This window comes from Diachasmimorpha longicaudata, chromosome 1 (genome assembly GCF_034640455.1).
Source record: "Diachasmimorpha longicaudata isolate KC_UGA_2023 chromosome 1, iyDiaLong2, whole genome shotgun sequence".
Taxonomy (NCBI): Eukaryota; Metazoa; Arthropoda; class Insecta; order Hymenoptera; family Braconidae; genus Diachasmimorpha; species Diachasmimorpha longicaudata.
This window is the reverse complement of record NC_087225.1, coordinates 4,224,222-4,251,829: the sequence shown is the minus strand read 5'-3', so window position 1 is coordinate 4,251,829 and position 27,608 is coordinate 4,224,222. Positions and strand designations below refer to the sequence as shown.

At 43.8% G+C, this 27,608-nt stretch overlaps 2 protein-coding genes across 2 annotated transcripts in view; one reads left to right on the top strand and one right to left on the bottom strand.

The window, feature by feature from the left end:
* Positions 1–27,608, bottom strand: part of LOC135167396 (uncharacterized) — a 65,820-nt gene that overhangs the window by 16,225 nt on the left and 21,987 nt on the right. The gene's annotated exons all lie outside the window — the stretch shown is intronic.
* LOC135167870 (basic proline-rich protein-like) lies at positions 26,078–26,971 on the top strand. The gene is made up of 4 exons (XM_064131549.1): positions 26,078–26,105; positions 26,211–26,385; positions 26,477–26,693; positions 26,777–26,971. Exons 1-4 carry the CDS (start codon positions 26,078–26,080, stop codon positions 26,969–26,971), a joined length of 615 nt encoding a protein of 204 aa, XP_063987619.1.

Genomic DNA, 27,608 nt, shown 5'->3' with positions numbered 1-27,608 from the left:
AGCTCAAACTCCAGGCACTATTACAAGTAGATTGGATGCCCAGCTATTGGAAATTTTCAATTCGAAAAGCCCTAGAACGATCATGAAAAATGGAAGTTGTATAACGACGTTCTGAGGCAATATTTGCTTTATACAGAACAGAGTAAAACGCCGGTGTCCGAAACGAAGACCCCCGTCGAAACTGAAACCACTGAACGATACGACCCAAAAGGTATTGTTGCTACTGTACCTAAAGTATATCAGCGAAAAGCTGCTAGTAGACTAGAATACATTGACGCCATTGACACTGCTAACAGACTCAAATGGAATTCAAAAGGACAAGTGACTTTGGATGGACAAACATTTCCTGGTGTTAATATTGTGGATCTCATACAAGATGTTGTCAGAGCACGGAAAACATATTCAGCTAAAGAATGGGAACATTTTGCCGTTTATCTCCAAAGTCTGAACACCCCTCGGAAGTTTCTGGGTAATCCCAAGTTTCATCAGCCTCCACCAGCATTGCCAGACATTCGAAATCGGAAAGAACCTGAAATTTCAGAGGACGAGAGTTCTGTAGACGAAGGTAGAAGAAGGAAAAGCTACACACCACGCATTCCTCCTCTACATCGCCCCCGTAAAAACTCGAAAAAACCACGGCTAAGTCCTTTCTTCACCCCGAAAACCGACAAATTTACATCATGGCTTCCGTTTTGAACAATGAAAAACTCTCGAGAACATATTTTAACCTTCCAGAGCCTGAGGAATACACAGGGGCTCGAAATATTTTGTCAAAACATAAGAAAGAAATACCTGAAAGTGAAATAAAAAATTGGCTTAATGCTCAGAACACTTATAAACTTCATAGACCCTGTAACAGACATGTGGGAATGTCTGTTAGGGACCCCAAAGACGGGAGGAAGACCACCAAATCCCGAGACGACCAGTAGAATAAAAGCGTGAGTGATTGGGAAGAGAGAGAGAATATTTTATTTATTTTGTACTTTTCCACCCCGGTGTGGCTAAACCCGGAAAATTGGGATTTTTATACTTTCCCCTCCACCTTCGGGTAGTCAATTAAGGAGTTTGCTCGCCTTTTACCGACCCAAATAGGAGTTTTGTGGGCCCATTAAAATTATCGCGAAGAAGGGCCAAAATACGAGTTATCCGGTAATTTTGGTGGGGTTCACCCTTAATTAATAGTTCGGGCATTTGAATAAGCCCGACTGAAATGTCGGCGCTCCAATAAGTGGATTTTAGGGGGATTAATTGATTACTTTTTAGTATTTTTTTGGTGGAAGGTCGCTCGAAGCAGGTGCAGCCCCTGTCTTCGACGAATTGCCAGGCTGTTTAGAATTTACGTAGGTAATTTTCGGTTTTTGGATATATTTGATTAAACCCCCTAGATCCCGGAGAGTTAAACCCGCAGGAAGCGCCAAAACCCTAGAATCATTATTGAGTAATCACGTCCCTAGAACCCGGTCGGGAAAGGGGAGAGTCAGGACTATGGTTGGACTAATTAGAGTAGAGAGGGTGACACTACCCGGTGCCCTTGGAAAATTTCGGGAGGACCTCGGGAAATAGGGCGGAGCCTCCCGCTCCTTCCCTATTCGATCACATCGACGTGGTCCATCAGTCGCGATCTCTGAATCAAAGGGAGAAGAAGTGAGACTTACAGTTATCTGTGAATAATTGTTTAAATCGAGAATGAAGGGAAAAGGTAGGCGTCGACGCCTAGATTTAATGGTGAGTTAATTATTTGATTTATTCACTTTGGGTCAACCCCAAAGCGCCCTTTTTTTCCACCCTCAGGTGGCTAGTGATCAAGGATAACGCCCAATTTTGTATTAACGTAGCCGTTAATGAATAACGGATGTCCTCCAGGTTTTACCTGGCCAAAAATCCCTTTACCGGGCCCCTTGACGTGTTTTATTTGTGTTTCTTTTTTTTTTTTTGTAAATCCGGGCCGTACTAAATAAATAAAAGAAAGGATAGAATAGTGGTCACGGTACGGCGTAGTAGGATGAAGGGTAGAGCGGGGTGGGGATTGCATCATTCACCCGTTCGATTACCCCAATCAAAATTCCGCCGGACCTTCTAATAGTTCCAGGTCGGCTAGTAAAGATCGGAAATTTCTCATATTTTGTGATATTGCTCAGGGAAGTATTCTCTGAAGATGGGCTTTTGAATTTCGGAAATCCACTCAGCCGTTCGCGAGATATGTTTAATCGCCTGTTTACCGATTAACTCCCCCCTTGGTGTAACACCTGGGGCGCGCCCATTGAAGTGCGTTTGCGGTTCCGACAGGATTACGGTGATCCTGTGGCGGCTAGAAATGATTGAAACATGTTGAATTTTTACTGGAAGCACCTATTAGAGTATCGCGATTTAATGAGCTACAAAATTTTATTTTTGCCTCTGCGGATGAGGCGTTTTCGCGCACCTCCGGAAGCGTGATTTCCGGCCTTCGAAAATCTCCCCATGCGTGGTGTGTTTCGCATCCGTCTCTCTCGCTCTCTCTCTCGCACGCGTTATATTAGATATGCTGCAAGATCTTTAATATTTATTGGTTATTTCCACATTGTTTGAAGGGAAATTTTTAAGAGACACATATTTAGGGAATTAGGCGAAGTATTTGGTAACCTATTTCGAAGCTTTGATAATAAGTAGGGATTTATTAAAGATTATCCAGGATTATTAATCCTGGTCAAGATTAAAGGAAATTAAAGGGAATGTGGAAGAAAAATAATGTTAGGAAAGTTTTGTATGTCATTTGTGGATAATTGGGCGGGCGGAAAGTTTGGAAGAATATACATAATTTAATTATTCTTGTGACTTTTTTTTTTATTTATTTTTCCCTCCTAAATCCCTTATTTTGCAGTCAATACCTCTAGTTCCACCTGAAACCCACCCCTCTCTCCACAACCTAGCACACCGAGCGACCCGAGGACCGTTACCTTTCCCCGAAATCTAATTGTCTCTCCTTTTTTTTGATATATGTTTTAGCTACGTTTTCGTTTTTGCGTATTTTGGGATTCAATGATTGAGATTCAGCCAAAATTCCGGTTTGATACTTCCGGTCTAAAAAGTATCTGGCGCCCATTGATTTAGATTTTTGAGTTTAATTAGATAAAGGGGAAGTAGGGCGAAGGTAAAGGGCATTTTCCGACCCCCATAGAAAATGTCACGTTACAACCCATTAAGCGTAAATTTCCGCGTCTTCATTATACAGTAACCAACATTGATGATGTGTGGGAGGCTGACCTAGTGGAATTGAGATCATTAAAAACATATAATGATGGGATTTCATATTTACTTGTAGTCATTGATGTCTTGAGTAAGTTTGCCTGGGTATAGCCATTGAAAGAAAAATCAGCATCACAGGTTCGTGAAGCTTTCACGCGTATAATGGATACAAATGGAGGGCGCATTCCTGTGTCTATGCAAACGGACAAGGAAAAAGAATTTATGGCCAACAGTGTCCAAAAATTTTTTGCTGATAAGAAAATAAAATTTCGTGTTGCACGTAATCCCGACATAAAAGCTGCAGTTGTGGAGCGCTTCAATCGGGCATTGAAGGAACGTATGTGGCGTTACTTTACACATAGTCGAACATATAAGTATACAGATGTTCTGAAACAAATTGTCGAGTCTTATAACAACGCGCGACATTTTTCAATAAAGATGACGCCTGCGGCTGTGACCATGGGTAATGCACCATACGTATGGCGTAATATACAAAGTCGTTTCAAGACGGAGAAACCACGTAAAGAATCCTTTAAATATAGAGTTGGCGACTATGTACGCATCAGTCGAACGAAAGGCATCTTTGAGAAAGGATATGAAACTAATTGGAGTGAAGAAATATTCAAAATAACGGAAGCCCTTTTCAAGCAGTCATTACCGATATACGAGTTGATGGATTTTGCTGACGAACCAATTGAGGGATTTTTCTATGAACCGGAATTGGTGCTTGTCAATAAACCAACGGACAAGTACGAGTTCATAGTGGAGCGTGTCATACGCTCTAAGGGAAAAGGAAAAAATAAGCAGATTCTTGTTCATTGGGAAGGATATCCTGATAAGTTTGATTCTTGGATACCTGCTGCAGAACTGCATGCAATTGGGAAAAAATGAAGAGAAACGAATTTTATATGGTGCTCCCCAGTAACAGCAGCATGAGCTATCATCCTGATAATACAGCATCGAAATTCACAACCTTGCTTCCAAAACAAGTTGAACTGGAAGGAGAATGGATAGTCGGTCTGAGTGAAATACAATTTCCTTGCAATTTTTTACATATAAGTAATCGAAAAGATGCTTCAATCAATTTCGTTACTAATTCAAACCCCAATCAGAGCAAGTCAAGGGTAGCAGAAACATTTTCTCCACCGAGTGCAGTTTTCAAAGATATAACAGATTGAGTGGGGTTCTTCAATAACTTTCCGCCTTTGGGTACTCAGATCCGATTTGAATATTTGCCTCAAGAAGGTTTTGTGAAAATTGTAAAACACTGCAACTCCAGAAACTGCACTAGCGTAGTTCATGCATTAGACTTTTCCGATAAAGTAAGCGATATGTTGGGATTTGAGAGACGTGTACACAGCTTCACAAACGCCAGGCCCTATTGTCAAGGATCTTTACCAGCAAGTTTGGCCAGAGGTTTACCTGCGAATTTGTTCATCTACAGCGATCTTTGTGTACCCTCCGTAACAGGTGACGTGCAGTCCTCTCTGTTACGAGTGGTACCATTCAGCTCTTCTACGTATACCTATGGGACAATGCACTGTACTACGTTTTCCACTCCTCATTATATTCCGTTGATGAGGTATTCATTTCGCACAATTGAAATAAATATAAGATGCAATCAGGGTGATATGATTCCATTCGAGTATGGTCCTTTGAACGTGACACTTCATTTCAAGAGGATTGATTGACTAAAAAATGAGCCCCTACATTGCATATTACGCAAACCAAGCTGGTGGAGGAACAGTGGATAGATATACTGATTTTGGAAGGATATTCGTTGGAAGTCCTTATCAACGAGGTCATGGAATTGGTGCTTTACTTGGAGGTCTTTTTCGGCGCATTCTGCCCTATCTGGGAAGCGCAGCCCGAGCTGTCGGTAAAGAAGCTCTCAATGCGGGTATTAACGTTGTTGGGGATGTAGTGACAAATGGCAAGCCTTCAAAGGTGGCGCTGGAAGACCGATTAGCCGAGTCTGGATTGAAATTGAAAAGGAGGGCCCAGGACAAAATTGGGACCATGATGCGTGGCTCAGGATATACGAGGAAGCGTAAACGCCTCGCCTCTCATAAGCTCACTGGCCGTGGATCTGCCAAGACATCCAAAACTCGGAAGAATAAAAAGAAGAGACCCGTTGCAAAAAAAAGCAAGAAAGTGAAAAAAGTAACGAGACATAAATCAAAGCGGAAGACTCGTGATTTGTACGATATTTTCAACTAATCATCATGTCGTTTCTACATTCGCACTCTTCTGAGTGTGTGAAGTCGGAGCTGAACCTATTTACCATACCACCTACCCAAACAAGTATTGAAAATTCTCAATTTGTTTATTACAATCCTGTATCTACGCTGTCGGACGATGCCCCAATTGAATTCATCGTACCAGGCCATGGAGAAGAATATATTGATTTGGCACATACCATGATCAAAGTTCGCGCCAGAATCCTGAAACCCGATGGCTCTGCTGTACTCGAGGACTCTGTTGGTCCTGTGAATAATTTTTTACATTCAATGTTTAACCAAGTGGATGTATATTTCAACCAAAAAGTTGTGACGCCTCCGAATAATCTGTACGCCTATAGAGCATACATCGAAACATTACTGAACTATGGAACAGATGCAAAGTCCTCACATCTTGGAATGTCACTGTGGGCTACGGATAGCTATGGTGCAATGGATTCTACTGCTGTAGCGGCGGGCGATGCGAGAACCAACAATGGGCTAGCGGCACATCAGGCATTTACTAAAGGTGGAAAAACATTTGATCTACTGGGACATTTACATTGTGACGTGTTCAATCAAGATAAGTTTTTGATGAATGGCGTAGAGTTACGCGTTCGTCTTATCCGTGCAAAGGATGCCTATTGTCTTATGGACGATAGTGCCCTGAATTATAAGGTGCATATAGAAGAAGCCTCCTTGATAGTTCGCCGTGTGAAACTCAGCCCTGGAATTTCAATAGCTCCCGCTAAAACGCTTGCAAAGACAACTGCAAAATATCCTTTGACACGGGTGGAGGTCAAATCTTGTTTGTTCTCCATAGGGGGTTATGGGAGAGACAATAGACAATGCGATTTTTGGGCAGCTGCCTAGAAGAATCATACTGGGATTTGTTGAAAATGCCAGTTTCAACGGATCGAGGAAGAAGAACCCCTTCAACTTTTAAAATTTTGGGATAAACTTTTTATTCCTGAATGTCGATGGACGTCAAGTACCTACAAAACCTCTGCAGCCAAGTTTCACCTCTGCCGTCTGCCTAGATGTGGAGGCATTCAACACCCTATTTGCTGGTACTGGAACACATTTCAGCGACCATGGAAATAGCATCTCTCGTCCGGCCTATGCCGATGGATTTTGCTTGTTCGCACTCGATCTGACTCCTGATTTATCTGCAAGTTCCGCTGGCCATTGGAATTTGGTGAAAAGTGGAAGTATTCGCATTGAAGTTCGCTTCAATCGAGCAACAGAGCAGAATGTAAATTGTCTGTTGTACGCCGAATATGACAACTTGCTAGAAATCGATTCCACAAGGCAGGTTATTGTCAACTACAGGGGATGAAAATGGAAGACTACTTAATGGACGCGCAGCATAAGATTGCATTAGTTGCATCGAGCCTGCTGAACGAGTCCCACGCTAATTTCCCGGATTACCGTCGTTCTATGAATACACTTGAGCTCCTGGAGGTATTACCGCATACAGATGCATGCATTGGAGGTGTCTATCCTGCCGACAGTGTCCCCTGGACATGGTCCCGACCCTGTGCTATCATCATCAACACCGACAACCACAATCAGGCAGGAAGTCACTGGGTTGCCGTTTACCTCGGTTCAAATAGGCGAGGAATCTATTTCGACAGCTTCAGAATGCCACCCTTCGATACAAGAATCTCTCTCAGCGCCTTAAGCGAAATTGCAATGTTTATGAAAGGAGCCAGAGAAGACTCCAAGATTTATCGTCTGATGTTTGTGGGCAGTACTGCATTGCTGTGCATCACTGGTTGTTCAATGATCGGTCTCTACAGTCCTTTCATAAACTATTTACGTCAGACACAAAACGTAACGATCACATTGTTATGAAAATGTTCAACAAAACTATTCAAAAACACAATTGTAATCGTAGAAATTTAAGTAAACCTTTTCAGAACTTGTCTGGTGAAGGTAGTTTGCATTGTAACCAACGGTCTCTAAAAAATATATTCCGTTTGCATTAATTTAATAATAATAATAATTTTGATGAATACTATTTTTTAAATCCCTAATATTATGTACTACCCCCCGCCCATACAAGTATAATTTCTAAATAAATGATTTATGTACTCAATAAATCATGTATTATATATTTATTTCATTTTCCACATATACAGGGTCATTTATAAGACTTTGTTGGGGGCGCACCGGCATGTTTGGGGGGTGATTTGGAACCGAAAAGTCCTTTTTCACTTTTCGCTCGGACGTACCCCTATCGAGATATGGGGGTGAAAAGAACGGCCAATGGGGAGCGAACGTTGCGGGGCTCTACGTCCGTGTGCCGCGGGTAAGCGGTGTGGGCGCTTCCCCTTCTCCACGGACGGACGTTCCATCCCGCTAGTGAGAGGAAGAGAGAGGGGGAAAGATATTTCTCTCTCACTCATTGCCAATTTCAAGACAATCTTTTGGGAGGGGGAAGAGGGGGTGATTAGATTACATAATTAATATTTAAAATCGTCAAAATAATAATAAACGCGTTTTCTTGATTATTAACTAAACAAATGGATTTACGGCATTTTGTCACAAGACATTTGTTGCAGAGAATTAAATTGTCTACAACAAATGTCTTATGGCGGGTCTCGTGAATCCCTTTGTTTATTTAATAATTGGATTTGAAATTTAAACAAAAATCCGCGATTAATTAATAAACGAAGACGATTTCGCGATTTTTACCTGAGATAATTAATATTTATAATTGGATTCCTGGCAAAAAAGCCGTCTTGATTTTTCCACTAAAAAAGACGTTTTGACAATTATCTTGTAAACAAATGGGTTTACAACATTTCGTCAAGACGGTTTTTTTTCCAACAACATCGAAATATATGCTTCGCGCATTTTTTTACAAAAACATTTTTTGTTTTTGTGTTTGGGGGGATTTCAAAGCATTTTTTTCAAAATGGGCAAGATATTTTACACTTCTTTTAGTAAATGTCCACATGTTACCTGGTCTAACTCTCTCTAGACTAAAATTAAACAGGATCGTCCTCAAGACAATTTCCGCTTCCGCCTGACAGACCGCGTTGCTGCTGTGGTGCAGCAGGTGTCCGTCCTGGTGGCAGTGGTGGTGGTGGTGGTGGACCTTTTTTAGCTGCTACTGCTGCTGTCAGTGGCGGCGAAAGCCCAGCGGCGCGGTTTCGGGCCAAAGGCAGCTAAAAAAAGATATAATTAATAATATACTCTAAGCAGTTGGCAATAAGAGTGTGCTAGTCGTGTGACAGCAATGAAATTAGAAATATAACCCCTTTGAGCCGAAAGAGAGGGGAAAATACGTTAAAAACAGTTCTCTACATTTCATTCTCAAAATTGAATTCTCTAAATTTATTGAAATGATTTAATGACATGAAATGCCCCGAGAAAATGCACAATTAATCCTTTCCAATACGGAATTAGCTCATAGACGTTTCTAATACCCTACACATTAATATATTCATGTATTAGCAACTCCTACGCGCTAAGAATGTAATGACAAAGACTATTTGTGCATTTTCTTCGGTGAAAAATTTTTTTTCTTAATCATTTTCAAAATAATGCATTTTGTTTTCAATTATTTTTGAAACATCTCTCGTTTTGGAAAAGTATAGCGTATCTCGATTGTCAAAAACCATTTTATACTTTACAGTGCAGTAAAGAGGGTTTTTTTAAGAAAATCTGTTTATTTACAAGGATAAATGAAAAAAATAGAAAAAAGGTTAGTCGTCAAACGCCATGAAATGCCAAATTATGCATTTCTATTTTTTCCTTTATCACTGATCACTGACAATGAACAATTTAGAAAAAGTGTTTATTTCCAAGGATAATAGATCACTGAATCATCTATCACTGATCACTGAAAATAAACAATTTAGAAAAATTGTTCATTTCCAAGGATAAAAGATCACTGAATCATTTACCACTGATCGCTGAATCATTTATGACTGATCACTGAAAATAAACAATTTAGAAAAATTGTTTATTTCCAAAGATAAAAGAACAAATTGAAAGAAATAGAAAAAGTGGGATTAGATGTCAACCGCGATGAGTATTCGTGAGATAGGAGCGTTTTTCTGGAGGATAGTCTGTCCCATCCTCGCAGATGATGTAGGCTAGGGAGTCTCCCTCTCTCCACGTGTTGGGTGCTGTCTTATTCAACCGCATTGCCAGATCTGCATGTGGAGCGTAGATGCCAGTGTGGGCTTGTGGTTCACGAATCAACTTGTGAGTCGTCACCAGAGAATGAATGAAAGCATCCAACATGGTATGTCTCTTCATTCTTGCGATTCCTTGGAGGTAGGTTTTGATATTGGAGAGTTTCTGCTCGTGGGTCTGGTCGCTGAAGACCTCATTCAGGACGTAGTAAACAGTGGTTTTGACAAGATCAGAAGAGTACATATCTTTCAGGAGTTTTCCTTTTGATTCCAAACGGAAACCAGTTGAGCCATCGGAGCGACGGGTGAAGTAAAGACCAGTATAAAGTTTCCTGTTTGCTACGAGAACGTACTTGTAGGTCTTCTCATGCTCCAGTTGGATATGGTCATACTGTGTTTGTACGGTGTCCCTGATTCCCTCAGCAATCTTCAGGGCTATGTCCAGATCCTTCTGTTTAGTATCTATCATCATCGAATCTGTGTCACCATAAATGACACCGTAACCTAATGATTCCGCTATGGAGCATGCCATCTTCAGACTTTCCCGGCCCGTTTTAGTGATAGTAGCAGCCAAATTGGGAGCGTAATATCGAAAATAAACTGAACCAAGACATCCGTAGAGAGTGTTCACTATGAGTTTGAGGGCTAGTTGTTGGGTTTCATATGCTAGTTTCATTGATTGTGGGATCCATGGCGATTCCATCAGGCGTTTGGTTTCTGCGCGATTCTGGATGATTCTATCAACTAGTTTAGGAATCACTCCCGCCCGTCTCTTAGGGTCGACTTCAACACCTTCCAATTTCTTGTAACAAACCCCCGCATTGTCGAGAAGCAGAGGTTGTACTCCCGGATGATACTAGGGTAGAGAGACTTGTAGTCCATCAGGAGGACTATGTTATCGTAGAATGCGACATTTGCATCCAATACTAAACCACCCGGGATGTCCTTCACAATCTTGTTCTCCTTTCGATCAGGGAGGATGTAGCCTGCCTCGTGGAAGGCGTGCGTCAGCATGTAATCGTTCATGTCGTTTCGCAAAAATCTCGGAGTCTTTGATAATACGTAACCCGCGACTTTCGTTATTTCCACCATGAGGGGAATTATATTTAGAAAACGAGTTACCTTCATTATACAGTCTGACTCTATTCTCGTGGTCTGAATGAGTTCAATCATGCCCTTTGCTGAGTTGAAAAACTCAATAACTTTCCAAGGAGCCAGTGGTCTACCAGTTGCAACTTTACTCCCCAAAATGTTTGAACAAACTTTGTCAAACTTGAAGTAAAAAATGATAAGATGAAGCTTGAAAACTTGAATAAAAAATGATATGATGAAGCTGAAGCAGGTTCAAATTCGCACACCCAGCAATGTCCTGCATCGACCCTTGTGCAACATCAAAGCGGCCCTGAAGGAGGTGAACCCCAAGTCCCTTCAAGGTGAGTTTGACACAGTTTGTTCAAACATTTTGGGGAGTAAAGTTGCAACTGGTAGACCACTGGCTCCTTGGAAAGTTATTGAGTTTTTCAACTCAGCAAAGGGCATGATTGAACTCATTCAGACCACGAGAATAGAGTCAGACTGTATAATGAAGGTAACTCGTTTTCTAAATATAATTCCCCTCATGGTGGAAATGACGAAAGTCGCGGGTTACGTATTATCAAAGACTCCGAGATTTTTGCGAAACGACATGAACGATTACATGCTGACGCACGCCTTCCACGAGGCAGGCTACATCCTCCCTGATCGAAAGGAGAACAAGATTGTGAAGGACATCCCGGGTGGTTTAGTATTGGATGCAAATGTCGCATTCTACGATAACATAGTCCTCCTGATGGACTACAAGTCTCTCTACCCTAGTACAATCCGGGAGTACAACCTCTGCTTCTCGACAATGCGGGGGTTTGTTACAAGAAATTGGAAGATGTTGAAGTCGACCCTAAGAGACGGGCGGGAGTGATTCCTAAACTAGTTGATAGAATCATCCAGAATCGCGCAGAAACCAAACGCCTGATGGAATCGCCATGGATCCCACAATCAATGAAACTAGCATATGAAACCCAACAACTAGCCCTCAAACTCATAGTGAACACTCTCTACGGATGTCTTGGTTCAGTTTATTTTCGATATTACGCTCCCAATTTGGGTGCTACTATCACTAAAACGGGCCGGCAATGTCTGAAGATGGCATGCTCCATAGCCGAATCATTAGGTTACGGTGTCATTTATGGTGACACAGATTCGATGATGATAGATACTAAACAGAAGGATCTGGACATAGCCCTGAAGATTGCTGAGGGAATCAGGGACACCGTACAAACACAGTATGACCATATCCAACTGGAGCATGAGAAGACCTACAAGTACGTTCTCGTAGCAAACAGGAAACTTTATACTGGTCTTTACTTCACCCGTCGCTCCGATGGCTCAATTGGTTTCCGCTTGGAATCAAAAGGAAAACTCCTGAAAGATATGTACTCTTCTGATCTTGTCAAAACCACTGTTTACTACGTCCTGAATGAGGTCTTCAGCGACCAGACCCACGAGCAGAAACTCTCCAATATCAAAACCTACCTCCAAGGAATCGCAAGAATGAAGAGACATACCATGTTGGATGCTTTCATTCGTTCTCTGGTGACGACTCACAAGTTGATTGGTGAACCACAAGCCCACACTGGCATCTACGCTCCACATGCAGATCTGGCAATGCGGTCGAATAAGACAGCACCCAACACGTGGAGAGAGGGAGACTCCCTAGCCTACATCATCTGCGAGGATGGGACAGACAATCCTCCAGAAAAACGCTCCTATCTCACGAATACTCATCGCGGTTGACATCTAACCCCACTTTTTCTATTTCTTTCAATTTGTTCTTTCATCTTTGGAAATAAACAATTTTTCTAAATTGTTTATTTTCAGTGATCAGTCATAAATGATTCAGTGATCAGTGGTAAATGATTCAGTGATCTTTTATCCTTGGAAATGAACAATTTTTCTAAATTGTTCATTTTCAGTGATCAGTGATAAATGATTCAGTGATCTATTATCCTTGGAAATAAACACTTTTTCTAAATTGTTTATTGTCAGTGATCAGTGATAAAGGAAAAAATAGAAATGCATAATTTGGCATTTCATGGCGTTTGACGACTAACCTTTTTTCTATTTTTTTCATTTATCCTTGTAAATAAACAGATTTTCTAAAAAAAACCCTCTTTACTGCACTGTAAAGTATAAAATGGTTTTTGACAATCGAGATACGCTATACTTTTCCAAAACGAGAGATGTTTCAAAAATAATTGAAAACAAAATGCATTATTTTGAAAATGATTAAGAAAAAAAATTTTTCACCGAAGAAAATGCACAAATAGTCTTTGTCATTACATTCTTAGCGCGTAGGAGTTGCTAATACATGAATATATTAATGTGTAGGGTATTAGAAACGTCTATGAGCTAATTCCGTATTGGAAAGGATTAATTGTGCATTTTCTCGGGGCATTTCATGTCATTAAATCATTTCAATAAATTTAGAGAATTCAATTTTGAGAATGAAATGTAGAGAAGTGTTTTTAACGTATTTTCCCCTCTCTTTCGGCTCAAAGGGGATATATTTCTAATTTCATTGCTGTCACACGACTAGCACACTCTTATTGCCAACTGCTTAGAGTATATTATTAATTATATCTTTTTTTAGCTGCCTTTGGCCCAAAACCGCGCCGCTCGGCTTTCGCCGCCACTGACAGCAGCAGTAGCAGCAAAAAAAGGACCACCACCACCACCACCACTGCCACCAGGACGGAGACCTGCTGCACCACCTGCAGCACCACAGCAGCAACGCGGTCTGTCAGGCGGAAGCGGAAATTGTCTTGAGGACGATCCTGTTTAATTTTAGTCTAGAGGGAGTTAGACCAGGTAACATGTGGATATTTACTAAAAGAAGTGTAAAATATCTTGCCCATTTTGAAAAAATGCTTTGAAATCCCCCCAAACACAAAAACAAAAAATGTTTTTGTAAAAAAATGCGCGAAGCATATATTTCGATGTTGTTGGAAAAAAAACGTCTTGACGAAATGTTGTAAACCCATTTGTTTACAAGATAATTGTCAAAACGTCTTTTTTGGTGAAAAAATCAAGACGGCTTTTTTGCCAGGAATCCAATTATAAATATTAATTATCTCAGGTAAAAATCGCGAAATCGTCTTCGTTTATTAATTAATCGCGGATTTTTGTTTAAATTTCAAATCCAATTATTAAATAAACAAAGGGATTCACGAGACCCGCCATAAGACATTTGTTGTAGACAATTTGATTCTCTGCAACAAATGTCTTGTGACAAAAGGCCGTAAATCCATTTGTTTAGTTAATAATCAAGAAAACGCGTTTATTATTATTTCGACGATTTTAAATATTAATTATGTAATCTAATCAGCCCCTCTACCCCCCCTCCCAAAGGATTGTCTTGAAATTGGCAATGAGTGAGAGAGAAATATCTTTCCCCCTCTCTCTTCCTCTCACTAGCGGGATGGAACATCCGTCCGTGGAGAAGAGGAAGCACCCACACCGCTTACCCGCGGCACACGGACGTAGAGCCCCGCAATGTTCGCGCCCCATTGGCCGTTCTTTTCACCCCCATATCTCGATAGGGGTACGTCCGAGCGAAAAGTGAAAAAGGACTTTTCGGTTCCAAATCACCCTCCAAACATTCCGGTGCACCCCCAACAAAGTCTTATAAATGACCCTGTATACCCACATTACCCACGTCACCCACTTTCCACCTGCACCCCTTTTTGAATCACGTGACCCTTACCCCGCCCCCCTTTGAATCACGTGACCCTTACCACCCACCCACCACCCACTTCCTGTCGAACAAAGACATTCTTTTAGGGACCCTCATCCCAGGGGCCCCCCGGGGCGTCGACGTCCTCCTCACTGGACAATGGGAAAACCTGTTCGGACACGTCTGGAAAAAGGGGCGGAAGGGGAGCGATTCCTGGAATAAATTCGCCAATCGTGCCCACTTACTACTTGTAAATCATTAGGAAATTTGCCGCATTGCAGAGGGCTAAGTTGGGCCCATTGCTGTGACGCGGAGTAGCAAAAAAAGGGGGTCTTCATAAATTCTTGGGAAGAGGACATTGGTGAAAATTTTATGGCTCTTAAGAATTTTGGGAAATATTGGATAGAATAGATTGTTCCGTGGGAAGGAGTTGTCACGGTTTTCTTAGGAAACAAAATTTTATGCTGTGTCTTATGCAAATTTAATCCTTTGGCAGTCGACTTGAAGCACGTACAATTAAATTTGCTAATTATTTTATAACATGAGAGGAAAATTTGGAAACGCTCAGTTTTCCACAGTTGTCTAAAAACTAACAATGTATGGTTATATATATGCGACCGAACAGTGTTGCTGATGCCATAGACTTTTTGAAAAGTGTTAATCACCCCGATTTTCAAGGCGGTGAAGCTACCAGCCAATTTTTGCGAATTTTCGATCGACTATTTGATATAATGAACACTCGAAGCACTTTCGGTAAAGGTTTCAGATCACCATTGACCATGGGGAATAAAATCATTTGGATGAGCTTTTTTTCTGAAGCAGACACTTAAATTCGACAGTTGAAAATCGGTAATTATTATGTGACTCAAACGCAGCAAAAAACTTTCGCTTTGGGATTCCTCATTGATATTCATAGTTTTCAGGGATTAGCTATCGATTTATTAAACAACATCTGTAAACCGTTGAAATAGTTTCTCACATACAAAGTATTACAAGACCACATCGAATTATATTTCTGCTTCATTCGTTCGCGCGGAGGATGGAATAATAATCCAACCATCCTACAGGCTTTGTGGTGGATTCGTCGCCTATTGTATAGAAATTCAGTTACACCAAGTATCAATGCAAATTGTTCAAGTGAATATTATGATTCAAATCCAATTTTCGAATTTAGATCAGAAAATAGGAATATAACTGAATCGGTGCAAGACCAGAATAATAACTTTGAAACAACTGACAAATCTCGACAAAATTTTGGAATTGATGGAAGCCTTAGACAAGGTCGAATTGACAGATTATCAGGATAATATCATAGCTTATATCACAGGGAGCTTAGTTCGGAATTTCATTGGTAAATGCCGCTGTTCCCACTGTCATGACTTAGTTTTATCGACTGACCGAAACTATCACGTGTATGGGAGACCAAACATTACAGATTATATAGCATTCATCAACTTCGTTGATCGTGGAAAATTATGCGTTCCATCTCGGGGCATTGTTGAGATCGTTCAGTACTATGAGTAATGATTCGGAGCGCAAGTTCACATAATTGGTTAATCACACGGAGTTAATTCCGTTCATATAATCACTATTGCAGCTGTTATACATTTTTCACCTTATATTTCCACTTTATTCACTTCTGGTCATCCTATAACCGAAACTATGGATTATTTAACAGAAATACACGAAATGAAAATAATAAAACAATTCGCAACTGCCTTTACCAAGCCTTGACTACATGGTCATGCGAAAGGTGAAACAATTAAAGAATTATGGGAGGGGGCAACTATGCGCCAAAGATTGGGTAGGCTGATAATATTCAGCAATGTATGAATAAAAAAAATGTGATTAACTAACGTGGAGTATCGAATAATATTACGAAGATTTAAAAAATTAAGAAAATCAGAAGCTATACTGGTTACATTTAACAACATATAGATCTCGAAAAATTGTTATTGTCCAACTTGGAACAGCCAATCACGCTGTGAAAGTTTTTTTTAGTTATATGTGAAGGGAAAGAATAGAGATGTATTCAGTTGTGTAACGTTCAAATTTTCAACTTCCAAAGAATATTATACATTAGTTGTTATTTAACTGTTGAATGTGTGAAAATTTTAATTAGAATCTAGTAAGTTAAAAGTTTCAAATACCCATGGCGATATTACTTAAAATTTTGATCGTTGTAAAGGCCTGTTGAATGTTACAATCGCATTGTTCGTGACCAAATACTTCATACATTATGGTTACCAGCGTTCAGAGATACCTATATATTTATATTCATCTTAAACTGCTTTATTTTATTATCATGTACCATTCTTATTTTTGTGTGTTGATCATCATCGTACGTTATGTTCTTTTATGTGAAAACCTTGGACGTTTTTGGTTTGGTTCGTTCAATTAAACTCCTCTGTTTTAATTATCTGGTAGTTGGTTTTTCTTCATGCAAATAAGAAATTTCATTCGCATGTTTTTTTTTAATGACAGTATTGGAAAGATCAAGAAGAACGCATCATAAATTGGAGGCATATTTCTGAATCTGGAGAATCAATTCTTTTATTCATATAAAAGTCTATAACATTCTAACATCAATTTTCTGTTTCAAGAATTATGTTGGACATATCAAAATTTGAAATTTTCTGTCCTGAGGGCTCTATTGACTCAGACGATGTAAGCTCCACGTCTGAGTAATCGAATGGAGGATCCATTGAATTACATATTCTCTTTGTATATTTCCATAGGATTTTCCTCGTGACTGAATTGTAAATAACCCACAGGGAACGAATAAAATTGTACTCTATTTCAGTTATAAGTTAGAATTTGTAAGACACATATTTATACATCGAATGAAAAGACGATTTAATGCCACTATTATATCGAAAGTTTATAACTCGCACAATCGAAACCATGAAAGAAAACTTTTGGAGCGGACGGTACGACAAAGACAGGTGGCCCCCTTAATCGGCCGTCTGTCTCGGCTCGCGTCGAGCACCTCAGTGCCTTGTAACAGACATGGGGATGTCTGTTAGGAACACCCAAAGACGGGAGGAATACCACCCAATCCCGAAACGACAAAAAGAGGAAACCGTGAGTGAAAGTAGAGAGAGAGAGAATATTTTGTTAACCGCGTACTTTTCCACCACGGTGTGGCTAAACCCGTCTCGCGCAATTCTCCACCCCGGGGTGGCTCAACCCGGAAGATAGGCCTTAGCCTACCTCCCCCTCCACACTCAGGTGGCTAAGTAATGAGATACTCGTCCTTTACCGGTCCCAGTATGAGTTTTGTGGGCCCACTCAAATTATCGTGAAGAAGGGCCAAAACTCGAGCCATCCGGTAATTTTTGTGGGACACACCCTTTGCTAATCGTACGGGAATTTGAATAGGTCCGGCTGAAATACCGGCGCTCCGAAATGCGGATTTTAGGGGGGATTGATTCGTTACGTTTTTGGTTTTCGGTGGAAGGTCGTTCGAAACAGGTACAACCCCTGTCTTCGACGAATTACCAGGCTGTTTAGGATCCATATCATTATTCTTGATTTTTGAATCTATTCAACCCCCCCAGATCCCGGAGAATCACCCCGTAGGAAGCGCCAAAACCCTAGCATTACCCGTGAGCAATTACTTAATTAGGACCCGGTCGGTAAAGGAGAGAGCCAGGATCAGGGTTAGATTAATTAGGCTAGAGAGGGTGACACTACCCAGTGCCCCTCGGAAAATTTCGGGAGGACCTCGGAAAAAGGGGCGGAGCCTCCCGGTCCTTCCCCATCCGATCACATCGACGTGATCGATCAGTCGCGATCTGTAAATCGCCGGGTTAAGACATAATCAGTAAAAGTATAGTTTTTGGTCAGAGGAACAATGAAAGGGAAAGGCAGACGTAGACGCCTGGATTGCACGGTGAGTCCATTTGTTTAAACTATTCGCCCTGGGTTAAACCCAAAGCGTCTTTTCTCCACTTCCGGGTGGCTAATGATCCAAAATTAGTGATGGTTTTTCCCAACTTTGGGGTACTTCACCCGTCGACGAATCAAGGGTATTCTCCAGGTTTTACCTGGCTAAAAATTACCTCACCGGACCCTTGGGTGTAGTTGATCGATGTTTTGCTTCTTTTGTGTGTAACCAGCCGTAATAAATTAATAAAAGGAAGGCTGAAATGGTCGTTACTGTGCTGCGTATTACGATAAAGGGTAGAGCGGGGTGGGATTCCGTCATCCACCCGTTCGACACCCCGATCGACATTCCACCGGAACTTCCAATGGTTCCAGGTTGGCTGGTACTGACCCGAAATTCCTCACATTTTGTGAGAATGTTCGGGGAAGCATTCTCTCAGAATAAGCCTTTGGATTTCGGAAATCCACTCAGCCGTTCGCGAGATATATTTAATTACCGGTTGCCGGGTAATCTCCCCCTTGGTGTAACCACTTGGGTGGGCCCATTGTCTAACGCCTGAAGGGCGTTCGCGCTTCCGGCAGGGTCTCGGTGACCCTGTGATGGTGCCAAACGATTGGAAAGTGTTGAGATTTGGTCAGGGTGACCTCTAAGAGTGTCGCGATTTGACGGGCCAGAAATGGGGATTTTTGTCTCTGCGGATCCGGCGTTTTCGCGAGTCTCCGGAAACGTATTTTCCGGCCCCCAAGGAATCTTCCCCATGCGTGGTGGATTTCGCATCTATCTCTCTCTCTCTTTCTGTCTCTCACACGCGTTAGCGGGATTAGTTTACGCTACGTTATTTTTTTAATTTCTTGAGTATATTTTTCATTATTTGAAGTAAGATTTTTAGGAGATAAATATTCAGGGAATTACCCAAAGTTGTTTGGGAACATATCCCGAAGTTTTGATAATAATTGGGAAGTTGTTAAAATTTATTTGGGGATTGTTATTTTTGGGAAAATATAAGAAAAGTTTAAGAGAAATGTGTGGAAGAGACAGCATTTGGAAAATTTCATATGATAATTGTAGGTAATTGGGAGGACGGGAAGTTGAGAAAAATATAGTTAATTTAATTATTATTGTGTGACTTTTTTGCAATTCCTCCCTCCTGAATCCCTCATTTTCGTGGCCGATACCTCTAACCCCACCTGAAACCCACCCCTCTCTCCCTAACCTAGCATACTGAGCGACCCGAGGACCGTTACCTTTCCCCAAAATCTAATTGGCTCCTTTTTTTTTTTTTTTTGGTTTGAGTTATTTTTCTTGTATAGGGATTTTAGTTCCGTTTCAGTTCAGAGTTTTTTTTTTGTTGGGACTTGTTTGAGAGATCCCATGGGAATTCCGGTTTGATGCTTCCGGTCTAAAAAGTATCTGGCGCCCATCGATGTAAGATTTTTTAGTTCAATTGGATGAAAGGGAAGTAGGGCGAAGGTAATGGGCATAATCCAACCCGATGGAAAATGTCACGTTACAAATGGCGCCCAACGTGGGGCTCTCAAGAGATGATTGGCGCGAAAATTTAAAATTTGAAATTACATTATGCTTGGTGTTGAGGTAGAATATATTTGATTTGTTGAAGTATATTGATATTGGAAATAAGTCAGTTCAGCAAGAACTGACTTATTCCAATACTAGATAGAACTGACTTATTTCAAAGATTTCTTTTGGTTCTCTTTACCCCGATTTTGGATTTAAGATACGAATATATCCCATTTTGCGATCACGCGAGGATGTCATCGCGTTGGAATTTTGTTTTGGGAAGAATTATTATTCTGTCGCACTTGTCCTGTGGACAACGGTAGTCCTTTCGTTTATTTGGGAGAGAAAGGATAATAGAGGGATTAACGCGATATCAACAAGGATGTTATCGAGACAAAGGAAATTCCATTTGAGTTACCTAGACTTTTTTTTTCTCCCTTGGTGACAACCAAGCGGCCAATTTAGAATTTTGTGGCTACCATTACTTGTGCTAGGTGCGATTCACGTGATGTCACACGTGGTTTTCCCCCACTCTAACTTACTCCCCCTCTAGCGGATAGGGTATTTACCCGTCCCCAACTGGAACCGCGGGACAGTTCATTTTTCGACTCTGTAACCAACAGTGCAGTTTCCTTCTTCCTCTTGACTCTGTGACTAATAGCTTCTTTTGGATTCTGGATTGCTGACGAAAGGAGAGCCCAGTGAACTCCCACCGTCCAGATAAGAAACATAAACTATAGTATTTTTCCGATTTTTCAAATCGGCCAATTAATTCATTCGATTTTTTTTTTCCCGGCCAATTAACCCATCCGATTCTCAATCGTTTATTTTCTAACCTCCGATTTAATCGGTTATTTCATTTTTCCGATTTTAATCGGTTAGTTCATTTTTCCGATTTCAATCGGTTATTTCATTTTTCCGATTTTAATCGGTTATTTCATTTTTCCGATTTTAATCGGTTATTTCAGTTTTTCCGATTTAATCGGTTATTTCATTTTTCCGATTTTAATCGGTTATTTCATTTTTCCGATTTTAATCGGTTATTTCATTTTTCCGATTTTAATCGGTTATTTCATTTTTCCGATTTAATCGGTTATCTCATTTTTCCGACTTTAATCGGTTATTCCGTTTTTTCCGATTTCGGTCGGGTATTCCCTTCCCCCGATTTTTGGATAATCTATCCCTCCGATTTACCATCGGTTTAGAGTATTATGGAAGACCCAGCGTCCGATGACCCAGCACCCCCTCATGACGAGGATATGCCTCCTGTGGGGTTTAAACCCCCATTGGCTCCCAACACCCTCCTTGGTGTTGAAGCTTCCACCTCTGGGTTTTCCAGAGCCAGTGGCTCCGGAGCCCAAGCTTCAGGAGTGGTGACGGGTGATCAATCCGTCCAAACCGACACCCTGGTTCTCCCCAAGAGGAAGTACACCAAGAGGGTTACGGTATCCACCGTCAAACCAAAGGTCAAGGTCACACGATGTGGTTCCTCCCGGAGCAGGACTCAGTCCGGTAGTGAGGACGACGCCAATTCCGGCTCCTCGATTTCCAGTCGAGGCTCCAACCATCTGGTGACTCCGGAACACCCGACTATAAAAAAAATGGGGGAGCCCCCAGATGATGAGGCCCTCACTCAGGCTTACGGCCGGGTCCGTTTGGGTAACTTTCCCCCTGAAGAAGGTACCCATCCGGGAATACCTTCGGGAACTTACCCAAGATTCCCGTTCCACCCACCACGGTGGCCAGGCCAATTCCCAGAACCCCAAGGCCCCGGTCATCCCCCTGTGCCACTCAAGTACCCAGAGTGGTCCCAACAACGGACTCCCTTTCTGGAGGGACATTACCAATCCCAGGACCTATACGCACGTGGACCTGTGTCTACGGCCCCAATCCCCAGGGGACAAAATTCCCCCAAGGAGGACCAAATCCCTACATCGCGGGGTGAAGGCGTCTACTCAACGCGACGCGTGATTCCCGTTGAACAGGGCTTCCATCTCTCAGAAGAAGAGGGTGGCACAAACCGCAGAGGAAGGCAAATCTTGAACGCAGCCGCCCTGTTAAACTCCATGAAGAAATGGGGTGCGAGTTTTTGCGGTCTTCCACAAGAAGATGTGGAGCTTTTCCTGTCAAGGGTTGAGGAAGGTCGCCTCTTCCTTCCTATCTCAGACGAACTCCTGATAAGGGGAATCCCTTATCTCCTTTCGGGGTCAGCCTTAACCTGGTATAGGGGCCATCTCCCCAAGTTTCGCACATGGGATCAAGTCTGCGAAACTTTCCGGACTACATTTACGGACCCCGACTATCAGACGGCTATCCGCGAAGAATTAGCCCTCCGTACTCAGGCGGAGGACGAGTCGGTAAACAATTATTTCGCGTGTATCCGAGGATACTATACCCGTATAGTCCCCTCGGTGAGTGAATTGGACCAAGTGGTGCAAACCCACCGAAAACTACTCCCCAATCTGCAGGTCGGAGTCACCCTCCGAGACCACATGACGATGGACGAATTAGAGAAGGCCGCCAAATGCCTTGAAAAGATTTACGAGAAGGCCGCTGACAGGCGTCCTCCTCCGAAGCCAGAGCATTCGATTTGCCCTAGTCTAGCTTATCGGCCCTCACGCCCAACACGTACATTCACACGTCCCTTCGCACGCCGACCAGGGGTATCATTCCAACAGACCTCCGCTAATCAGTTTCCTTTGATGGTGTGAATCCAGACGATTTTGATCAAGAACCCTCAAGACCATACGAGGAAGAATACCTTGTCGCTGACGCCGCTAGAGAATCCGAGTCACTTCCTCCTCGGGTTCGAAATCACAACCCCGCCAAACCCCTAGCTTGGCAATCCACCCATCCGGCTCGACCACGCTCTCACGAAAGACGTCCTCGTAGTCCGGCTCCTCCCGAAAGGAGGCAATCCAGTCAACCTACCGGTCATCCTTCCGACCCCCCAGAGGTTCGTTCAGTAGGTAACCCCGATGAGGGTCGTCCACTGCAACAATCCAGCAGGACCAATGTAACATGCTGGAATTGTAGTGGTATCGGTCATCGACACCGAGAATGTCCGGAACCGAGACGGATTTTCTGTTACGGTTGTCGAAAATCTGGGGTCACCCTCCAGACCTGTCCATTCTGCAACAGTGGTTCGCCGGGAAACGAGCGCCGAGGCGCGTAAAACCGGCTTCCGCTACTCCCCATTCAGATACTCATAAGCCGGCTTCTCAATCGTGTACCGATCACAGTCTCTCCCCACAGCAAGGGTTGAGTGAACAGCCAACCCTTGTACGTGGACTTTCCCCGGTAGATCTGTCCCATGTAAACTACGATCCACTTTCCTTAGTGGAACCGGAACCTATGCCTCCGAACGACGTCTATGCATGCTCGACTTCAGACAACACCCCACTAGCATTCCGCATCGATATTACTATCAATGGCCTTCGAGTTCGAGCCCTGGTAGATTCAGGTGCGACTCGATCATTCGCCGGCATGGCTGGTATCCTTCTATTCGAGAAGGTTAAAATTCCGTTGCTGAATATTCCGGAGCAGAGGGTGATTCCGGCCGGTGGCAAGATAGAAATTGTCCAACACTCCGCCGAATGCATAGTAAACCTGGAAGGACGTGACATTCCCCTCAATACCTTCATAATGCCTTCTTTATCCGAGGATTTCATCATTGGAATGGATTTCCTAATATCCGCAAGAATCGTAATCGATTTCTTTGATCAATTTGGTGTTACCGCCGGTAGATCAGGTGCAGCGACTCACCATGTGTTGTGGCTTAAACCTCCTGGAGAAATCCCAGGAACAACAACTTCGGGAATTATTAGATAAGGCCCTTCCGCAGACGGATAACAAACTGGGAGTAACAACTCTCACCTCCCATCACATCAACGTGAACGGGCATTCACCGATCCGACAACGGCCTTACCATACGACTCCCGCCATACGGGAAATTATGTGGAAAGAGGTTCAGGAAATGTTAGGAAATGAAATTATCATCCCCTCGCAAAGCGATTGGTGTAACCCAATCGTGATGGTTAAAAAACCTAATGGGAAGTACCGTTTTTGCATCGACTTTCGGAAAGTGAACGCAATCACTAAGAAAGACGCTTATCGTATCCCTAACATGACCGGTATCCTGGATGAACTACGCCAGGCCCATTATATCACCACCCTGGACCTCAGTCAAGCCTACTTCCAGATTCCCCTGGCCACCAATTCAAGGGAAATTACCGGGTTCGTGGTCCCTGGCCGCGGCTCCTATCACTTCCTCCGTATGCCATACGGCTTAACCAATGCACCGGCAACATTCCAGCGTCTTCTGGACCGATTGATAGGCCAAGATATGTACCCGAAAGTCTTCGTGTACCTCGATGATATCATCATCGTATCCGAGTCATTCGAGCAACATCTCGAACTACTAGGTAAAGTTCTAGATCGATTTAAGACCGCTGGTCTTACCATTAATCGTGAAAAGAGCGAATTCTGTTGTTCCCAGGTGAAATACCTGGGTTTCATCGTCAACAGCTCTGGGTTGCAAGTAGACCCAGATAAAATCGCCCCTGTATTAGAATATCCACAGCCTAGGAATCTAAAACAGCTAAGGCGCTTCCTCGGTATGGCTTCCTAGTACCGCAGGTTTATTCCTCAATTCGCTACGTTGGCGGAACCATTGACTAGGCTGACTCGTAAAAAACAGCCTTGGGAATGGACAGAGGCCCAGACTCACGCCTTTTCAGCCCTGAAGGTGCATCTAACGTCGTCCCTGACGTTAGCCTGTCCCAATTTCACGCTACCGTTTTCCCTCCAGACTGACGCCAGTACTGTTGGGCTCGGTGCCGTTCTAACCCAAGTGATCGAAGGGGAAGAAAGGGTTATCGCTTATGCTAGTAGAGCGCTCACATCCGCGGAAAAGAAATACACCGTAACCGAACTAGAATGTCTCGCGGTCATTTGGTCTATTGCCAAATTCCGATGTTACTTGGAGGGCTATTCCTTCACAGTAATCACGGACCATAGCAGCTTACGATGGTTACACAACTTACGTAACCCTACTTGTAGGCTTGCTCGTTGGGCCCTTGGCTTATTCGAATACGATTTCAACATCGTCCACCGCAAAGGCGCGCTGCACCACGTCCCCGATGCGTTATCCCGGGCGCCGGAAGGTGAGAGCGCGGATTGTGCAACTATCGAGGCCGCCAAGATGTCCACCGATAAGTGGTATGCCGGAAAATTCCGCAACGTGAAGCAGGCTCCCGATTTCTACCCCGATTGGAAGATTGAGGATGACCGATTGTATACGCATCGGCCTTCCGACTTCGTCACCCTAGAGATGGTCGATCTCGATGCGTGAAAGTTGGTTCTCCCTCGCGAGCTACGATCGCAGGCTATCTCTGAATGCCATGAGCTTCCCCAATCGGGTCACTTAGGTGTTGATAAGACCTATCACCGCCTCCACATCTCCTATTACTGGCCAGAAGGAGTCCCTCCCGAGCTAACGGACTTCCAGTTTCCGGACTTAGAGCGAGACCTTCGAACGATCTCCCCACCAAAGAGTCCTAACTACCCCGAGGGTGAACCCCTCCCACCATCAGCAACGGCACCTCTCCATCCGGAAGAGGCTCCTACTCAGGATTCCGAGGATCAGGTCTCCTCGACCGCCAGCAATCAGCCAAAAGCCGTGCTGGAAGAAATATCAACCGTTCCACCAGCACCACGAATTGAGGGCTATTGGGAACCGCTAAATCCCTGGTTATTGGAGTTGTGGGACTTGGAAAAGAAGAGGGGAGGGTTCATGCTGGCTCTCCAAGAATGCAGCCTGCAACCCCTCAAGCATATACCCCAGCTCCGGTATACAGTCCCTCCACTCCCAACACTAGCCGGAATCCCAGAGGGCGATCGCCCCACCGAGAGTGATGATTCGAGCAGCTCCTCATCCTCTTCAACTTCCTCGTCCTCTTCCTCCTCTTCCGACTCCTCGAGTTCGGACACTCCCTGCTCGGGCACCCCTAACTACCCGGCTCCGGACGAAGATAAACCTTTAGCCGACCCAGCAGCCGACGACCTGATGGAAGTAGTGGAGCCTTCCCATGAGACACCTCAAACTCCAACCCTCGACGTCCTGCAGATAGACTGGCAGGATGACGACCAAACTTCCCTGTCAGGAGTGAGTGGGCGCATCGAACCGGACCCCCCTCGCTACACCCAGCCAGATTTGGGGGAGACTACCCCACCGAGACCCCCACAGGACGGCCTGGGGACACCCAACTCCGAGCTTGCCCCCCACTAGGGGCCACAGTCAACGAAGATGAGGGTCCTAGCACCTCCACCTCCGGGTTACTCCCACCCAGGATCCCAGGGAGGATAGGGACGGATCAGAATCCGACCACACCCCGGCCAGCTCGCCCCGAGACCGTCCGCGACCAACACTCCGTCACCAGGTCGGCCAGGAAGCCATCCCCGGCCCCCTCGACGGCAGGCCCCAGGCAAGGAGGTCGCACCAACGGCCCCAAGAGGAAGAGGATCTGGTGTTTTGACTGTCGTCGACATGGCCATCGACCAGCCGATTGCCCCAACCCAACAGGGGAATGGTTCTGCGGGAAGTACCCATTCCGGGTAACTAAGGATCGATCATGCCCGGCCCATCAGACTGAGCTCACTAGGGCAACGGCTAGTCGGTCTATCCAGAAGATATCCGGACACCCAGAGTCGCGGAACACAGCATACCCCAGGACGACCTCCAGGGGATCTCCCCTATCAACCCGGCATTCCCTGGTCACCACCAAAAACGTCGATCACTCGGTCCAACGCCACCAGGACCGATCTCCATCTCCCAGAACAGTCCACCTGGACCCGCACCATTCGGACCATCTAGGGTCTACAGGTTATTCCCCTTATTGGGACCCAATCCCCGGAGAAGACAGGTACGAAGAGTACCCCCCAGATTCCCCAACCACGACACACCGTCCAGGGACCCTACTGGAACCCTCCCAGGGATTGTCCGCAGATGTACCCCTACTACGGGGGTTCAGCTAGCGAGGTCAGGAGAGGTTTCTCAGCAAACCCTCCCCGAACCAACACAGCTCCCTCCACCTCCAATGGCATCACCCTCCCAGTGGAGACAGTCGCCGCCATCAATAACCTACTAATGGGCAGGTTGCCACTGGCCAGGGATCACTCGGATTACCAGCCAAAGATCTGATTTCATGGAGTTGGTCGGTTGGGTGAATCAAGCCGCCCCTACTTATCTCTTCTGTCCACTGATACGGGAGAGAAGCGTCGATATCACGAGCAACCAGTACGTTATTACACTCCTCACAGGATCCATGGAGCTTGCGTGCAATCCAACACGCCAAGAAATACCGACCATACTGTTGGGTTGTTGACTACTGGCACGCTTCTAGTGCGAGATTTGTCATTGCGCCACTTTCCTCTTCTACTAGCTTGCTCTTTCTATTACGCCCCCTGAGACAGTCGACGTAATAAGCTTCTTCCTTATCTGCGTACTTAGAGTTTTTGCTGACCTTCAAGAACATAGCCACTGCTAGAAGTCAGGATTTGCCAGAGACTCGAACCGGACCGACTCGGGAGGAAGTATTCCATTTCCCCGTTACGTACGTATTGTTCTTGGAACTGCAACGTAGCTGGAGTAGACATCTCAATGCCACGTTGAATTGGTTTCCATGGAGGAGGGTTACTGAGTCTCAAGGCATTCACCAGCTTCACAAATCCATTCAGCATCTTCCTCCTATCGTTACTCCTTTTGTCATTCCCGAGGGCTTCACTCTTATGTCTCCCATAAATAATGGAGTACCATTCATGGACATGAAGAATGAACC

Bases quoted from the DNA above. Each gene is read 5' to 3' on its own strand.
- LOC135167870 (XM_064131549.1), top strand. From the start codon at position 26,078: ATGAGGGTCCTAGCACCTCCACCTCCGG. The intron at 26,106-26,210 runs GTTACTCCCACC...CTCCGTCACCAG, and splicing joins CCTAGCACCTCCACCTCCGG to GTCGGCCAGGAAGCCATCCC. The intron at 26,386-26,476 runs GTAACTAAGGAT...CCGGACACCCAG, and splicing joins GCGGGAAGTACCCATTCCGG to AGTCGCGGAACACAGCATAC.